The sequence below is a fragment of the Pygoscelis adeliae genome, unplaced genomic scaffold (genome assembly GCF_000699105.1).
Source record: "Pygoscelis adeliae isolate BGI_AS28 unplaced genomic scaffold, ASM69910v1 Scaffold22, whole genome shotgun sequence".
Lineage (NCBI taxonomy): Eukaryota > Metazoa > Chordata > Aves > Sphenisciformes > Spheniscidae > Pygoscelis > Pygoscelis adeliae.
This window is the reverse complement of record NW_008824350.1, coordinates 2444993-2450762: the sequence shown is the minus strand read 5'-3', so window position 1 is coordinate 2450762 and position 5770 is coordinate 2444993. Positions and strand designations below refer to the sequence as shown.

Genomic DNA, 5770 nt, shown 5'->3' with positions numbered 1-5770 from the left:
AGTATTAGACTTTACATTACTGTCAACTGTACGTACACAAAGAAGCAGGCTTGTCTGCCTGGGGAAATGAAACAGGACAGGCCGGTCATGCAGAACATTCATGAATTTGTGATAAATAACTGTATTAAGTGTTTCTACATTTATGGCCGTTGGCTCTAAGTGTATAAAAGAGGCACAGGTACATAAAGAATGTTTAAAGGATTTCCTTTCCACCATACCTAGAACTAACTGATCTGTTATTTTTATGTGAACTTTATCTTGGATTTCACTTGTATATGTCAAGATCGGGAATAGGATAGTAAGGCCATATTCTGTAGGGCATTTAATTGCTTCTCACTGCTTCAGTATAGTAGATGTTTAAGTAACAAATAGCTGGAACAGAACAATACTAAGGAGGATGTAAGCAACAGAGTTTTTTCTGAGGAATCTTTAACACTTCCAGTGTTTGGAAACTAACTATATACTTACTGGTTTATCGTAGTTTTGCATAATCTACTGACTATCTGCAGACAACGAATGGTGAAAAAAGTTTATTTTCACTACCTTGACTCGGCGGTCAATCTTATAGCAGAAAGCTTCATTCCAGACGGGGTTTTTGCTGTTCCTGATGGTTCTGGTCCGAACCTTCTCGGTTGAGGCAGTAGGCAGCCACAGTGTCACATAACAATCTGAAAGGGTGACTGCATAACGAGAAGATGAGCAGAGTGATAACGTATCCAGAGAAAGAATTACTGCACTGTGCACTTTTAACCCTAATAAGACAGAGATAACACAGTAGGGGATTTCTTCCTAAAGAATATACATGGTGAGGAGTACATAGTACAATGAAGCACTCATGGGAAAACAGAAACATCCTCACACACTTGCCATGCTCATTCCCAATATAAACTTTTATTTGAAATAGCACTGTACTCCACATGCAGTACAAGCACACCTATCCATGGTGCATTTAGCTTTATATTCATGACTATCCAAATGACTGGGGCAGGGTAATGTTGCCAAAACATGAGAAGATCTACTGCTATATGCCCTCTTCCATGCGCACTCACATCAGCTCTAGGATGGCTCCTTTGTCGCTCAGGCAACACATCTCACAACCTTCGATCTGGGCTGCAGAGGGACTTGTTTTCTAGCATTTCCTCCCCTGATTTGGTACCTTAACTAGTTGAAAGCCTTAATCAAAGTGCTGGCTTAAATGAAGAATGACAGATTTTTTTGCCAAAAAGTGAAGTGTTCCCCCATCAAAGCTGAAAAGATTTATTTCCGTATCACAAATCAGAATGTGCGAATTTTATATTCATTCATACATTTGATTAAATTTTTAGAAGTTCTGTCTTTCTCAGCAAGTCTTTTGGAAAACAAAATCAGTCTCAGCACCAGGGTTAAGTTACAATTCATCCTATTCCTTCCTACCACTCTATCTGCAGACTACAAAAATCTTTGTCACTCAAGTCTGGGGAAGGAAGCCATAAGTGCCACCAAAGGCATCAGCTCCTTCCATATTCTGACCCCCCACGTTTGGAGGGAGAACCGCCAGGGAGTGAGACTTGCAGAAGCTTGACACAGGCACTGATGGCCTTTCTCTCATACATATAATGCAATACATATCCTCCCTATTTCACATTAGCAATGCTCAACCAGTCATCTGGTTCTTACAGCAACCTTGTGAGTCAGAAGAGGTCAAATAATTCAACCCATAGTCAATCCCTGCATCATGCTCAAAACCTGTAAGTGTTATTACATCATAATAAGTACAATTTTCTTCATGTATTTCCTCTTTATCTTTCAGTAACAACTACAGATTTAGATTTTTCTACCAACCGTATTTCTCCCAAGTTGTGCTTTTATCATGTAGTTAACCATGCTATCACTATCAGCAAAACCTTGATAATGACTGTGGGAAGGAAAGTGTTTCCAGAAAGTTCCCTTAGCCAAACCTGATCAGAAGAGCATGACCGATCAGACACTCAGCAGAGGCACAAGTGTAAGCAGATGAAAATGTAAATGGTTAATGGTGATTAATGCTGGAGCTTCCATTTTCAAAGAGATTGAGACACACTGACGAATTACTTCACAGTGGCAGTGTAAGGATTAAGCTAATAAGTACATTGAGAAAACTCGAGTGGCTTGCCCAAGATCTCATAATGCAGTCAGTATCAGGGTCCAAAACACAGTCTAGATTTCCAGGCCTATACCCAAATCTACTAAAATTATCTTGCTCTGGAAAAACAGTAGGGAGAAAGATTTTCAAAGCCTATTTATTTTCCACTGGTAAATAGGAATGTGAGAATCAAAGACCAAGAAGAAAGATTCACTTCAATAAATTAAGCACAAATATTTCACTAACAAGAAAACATGAAAAAATACTATTGAAATGGGAAACACCAAGGTTTAATCAGAAAAACAGGAAAGCTAAAGTGGAGGAAATAAATGCTAACTCAGAATTGTAGCAAGAAGCATACTGTTACCATTACAAACAGGTAGAAAAGGGATACTTTCCCATAGTTGAAAATACCAAGGTTTCGAGGAAAACTAACTGAAATGTTTGGATTCTCTAATGCCTTTTTAATGCCTCAGAAAAGGTAAAGCCTGCCTGACATAGCCTTCCCACTACAGACAAAAAAATGAATTTTTTTTCCACAATAATTTGAGTTTCCTCAGAAAACGAATTTTCTGCTGAGAAAATACTCTTGCTGAAAAGTTTTCAAATCTTTCTGCCAGATACACTTTAAACAAAGCCTTGGGAAGCCCAAGTTCTGAATGCGGGGCATCTCAAGGGGTAATGATATTCATCTGTTCATGAGACCAGAACACAAGGAAGTAAGGCAATATGATGCGGCAGACATGCCAACAGGCTTCATGAAGAAAGACTCTACGATTCACTGTGGTAAGGAGCGACTGTGAGCAATTAGCTCCTGAGAAGGATAGCCACAATGAATTGAAGCAATAAGCAGGCGACCTGCTGGAGTACTCAAATGCACGTGCAATTGTGCATGCAGGTTTGCAGATGCAATTGCGGTGACTGCCTGGTCAGATCACATATTTGGTTGATGCAAATCACCACTTAGGCATTTGAAGATCTGGGTTTTGTTAAATAAAAAGTCAGTGCATACAACTATAAGCCCACAAAGTGTGTGTTTCTGCACATTAAACTAGGCCTTTAATCTGTAAGAAACCCAGAACTTTACATCTTATAAGGTGCTCTCACTTTGTCTAATGAACCAAATCCCTTTTTCAAAATGACACAGTAAATATCACAAAGTAGCTTGATCATCTGTCATTTCTAGAGTAAAAAATATTGACATAAACAGTAAACAAAGCGTTCAGTAAATCATAGCAGATTTTTTAAAGCTGAAAAATAAAAGGAAAAAGATAAATAAGCACAGTAGTATTACATTGTGGAAGACGCAGAAGTAACCCAGAATACCACAAGTGAGTGCAGCAGAGATTTGTTCCCTGATAGTAATCATTCTTTCAAAAATACTGTTGTTAAGCACAACTTTCACGTGTTCCAACCACATTCTTCCTGCCAGAAACCACCAAATCCAACCTCAGATAAGAAGATAGAGTTTTCCCTCTACTCTTGACCCATTATATTAGTTGAAATCTCAAAATATATAGTAGATTAACTAAAATTTACAGTTGGTTTCCTTTGAAACTATGATGTGCTGCATGAAATTCTGAGTGTGCCAAAAGAAATTCAATTCTGAGCGGTGTTCAGCAAGATTTTGGTGAACATATTGTGGATTTTCCTCTCTGTTTTACATCTTTCCAATTTATTCTTGTGGTCTTTCAATTTGAATATTCTTTTTCTTTTTGTCTTTATTTTGCCTTTTTCTTTCTTGCCTTTCCAACTTCTTTACACAGATGTTTCACCATTCAGATTTCCCCATGAAAGTGACTCAGTGGCATAACTGCGTTTTGAAAGGCACCTGAACCTTTCACCCAGTGCACCCAAGAGAGTCGGCTATTGAGGACCCACATCTGTGGAACAGAAGCTGTGAGGAAGCTCCTCAATGAATTGGAAATTTTAAAACTCAGAATTAAACCAGTCCCTCCCCTGAGTAAGTCAGTGTCACATCTGGACAGTGAACAAACTGTTCTTTCCACCTATTGCAAGTCTCATTCTTCCACTGAGGATTTTCATTTTATATTTGCTGCCACACTGGTTCAACAAGCTGATGCCCACTAGACTGCAGAGGCAAAGAAGGGGAATTGTTACAGGGCTTCCACAGCTGGATATCACCAGACTCTGTAGACTTCCCTACTGCAGAGATTTCCTCTACCTTCGTCTCTTCTCACTATTAACTCTTGTTCTGTGATCCGGCTATAGCATTTTTCTCTTGTAGTGTCTATTGTAGATATCCTTTTCTTGCTTCCCCTCACTATCCCTCACTTACACTCTCTCAGTAGTGCTCTGTTTAATTTTTTTCTGAGTTTTAAATTGCTCCATTCTCTAGGTTAAATAAATTCCAAGACATCATGGATTTTATAATCTCTTCTTGCATATTTATAAACTCTGCAGAAGTAATAGAATGGTTTTGCTTCTACTTCTGTTATTTTCATAGGCTTTCCTACTACTGCTGATTTTACATTTGCATCACCAGTCCTCTCCTTTCTTCTGTCCAGAAATTCTGTAGGGAATGCTCAGGTTTCTTACTCAAAAGTACAAGAATTTTCATCATTTAAAGAGCAGCCCTCTGATCAGCAGCTAAGTCTGATGTCACAAGGGTAGGAAATACGTCTCATACAGTGAGGTATGAAAGCAAGAGATGAAATGCATCACCTTGCTTGAGTTAGCCTCTTTACACTTAAGAGCAGAAAGCAACACTTCAGTATCACAATAAAAATAATTCTTGCAAACTTGCAGCAACATATCTTTTTATTCCTTACACAATGTAAGAACAATAACACTGACCAAATATTTTCTTCACTTTAAAGAATTATAAGAAACATCTAACAATAGTAGAAGTACTCACGCAAGTCTGCCTTCCGGACATTCCTCACTCTTAGTATTTTTACAGTAAGCAAGTTGAAAGGAGATACCGGTCTCTGCACAACAATTCAAAAAAAAGAAAAAAGAAAAAAAGACAACATTGAGATTAATATTTTAGTCTGTAGTCACAGACTACTGCAACCCTAAAGTTCTAAGGATGTAGATAAAGCAAGGTTTTTAAGGTTGAGCCAATATCATTTATCAAACCAACTGGAGCAGTTGGAAAAACTATACAGATTTTTGGCACAGAACCCTTTTCAGGTCTGAAAGAGAAGCAACAGATTTCAAAACCACATATGACTTGAGAACAGGCGCTGAGAGTTTGATTTGATAAAGATGACTTCTTTCTAACATCACTCCATTATTATCACAATAAACACCCCTACAGCACATGCATGGGTGTCCTCACCTCTTACACATCATTGCCTGCAATAGAACAGACTGTCTCTGGGACACCAATCAATGCCACAGTAGCTGTGCAAGTAGAGCTAAGCGACCACCGTGCACCAGCAAAAGCTCCTGCACCAGCACAAGCTCCCACACACAGCTAAAAAGCCGGAAATGCAGCGAACAGTGACGAGATACTTCTCATGAAGACTCGGATCCATCTCTGATCTTCAGCCCTGATCCCCAGCAGAAAGCTACAAAATTCTTTCCAAAGACGATCTTGGGAGTTAACTCACAACTCCGCTAGATATCAGACACCTTGGGCTCAGAGATATTAATTCTATAATACCCCGTAACTTCCATGGCTCATACTAATATGTCTTCATA

General features: G+C 38.8%; 1 protein-coding gene across 1 annotated transcript in view; it reads right to left on the bottom strand.

Annotated features, from left to right (window-relative positions):
• LOC103912808 (cytosolic phospholipase A2 epsilon-like) overlaps window positions 1-5770 on the bottom strand; it is a 33473-nt gene that overhangs the window by 22463 nt on the left and 5240 nt on the right. The window contains exons 2-3 of the mRNA XM_009319215.1: window positions 4980-5052; window positions 544-680 (exon numbers count right to left, since the gene is read on the bottom strand). Of these exons, the coding sequence (XP_009317490.1) occupies window positions 544-680; window positions 4980-5052 (210 nt within the window). The remainder of the gene's footprint in view (window positions 1-543; window positions 681-4979; window positions 5053-5770) is intronic.